The 339-nt window shown below is 34.5% G+C and overlaps 1 protein-coding gene across 2 annotated transcripts in view; it reads right to left on the bottom strand.

The window, feature by feature from the left end:
• cebpz (CCAAT enhancer binding protein zeta) overlaps window positions 1-339 on the bottom strand; it is a 16,406-nt gene that overhangs the window by 4,323 nt on the left and 11,744 nt on the right. The window contains exon 11 of one of the 2 annotated variants that reach the window (XM_023394308.2): window positions 123-183. The exons of the other annotated variant lie outside the window; for it this stretch is intronic. Within the exon in view, the coding sequence (XP_023250076.1) occupies window positions 123-183 (61 nt within the window). The remainder of the gene's footprint in view (window positions 1-122; window positions 184-339) is intronic. 2 annotated transcript variants of the gene reach the window in all.

Here is a 339-nt window from a genome sequence, read left to right as displayed (position 1 = left end):
TGTGACTACTGATGGTCAGAGCTGAGCAGACGATCAGATTCAGACTAAAAACTCCTTTTGTTCAGGTATAAAAACAACAGAATATAAACTGACCTGCCAGATATGAAAGAATAAAAACTCACCCTGCAAAGTCCAGATCATTGTCCACCAGGTCAGTGAAGTACGAGTCTCCCTCACAGGAATCTGTTCATAAACAAAGTCACATAGTATAGTATAGTAAGGCAAAAATAAAATAATCATAGTATAGTAAGGCAAAAAAAATAGAAAGTCATAGTATAGTAAGGCAAAAAAAAAAAGTCATAGTATAGTTAGGCCAAAAAAAAGTCATAGTAAGGCAAA

Source organism: Seriola lalandi, unplaced genomic scaffold, assembly GCF_002814215.2.
Source record: "Seriola lalandi dorsalis isolate HSWRI2012SDOR001 ecotype SW California unplaced genomic scaffold, Sedor1 jcf7180002054947, whole genome shotgun sequence".
In the NCBI taxonomy this organism is placed as follows: Eukaryota; Metazoa; Chordata; class Actinopteri; order Carangiformes; family Carangidae; genus Seriola; species Seriola lalandi.
This window is presented reverse-complemented; position numbering and strand designations above follow the sequence as displayed.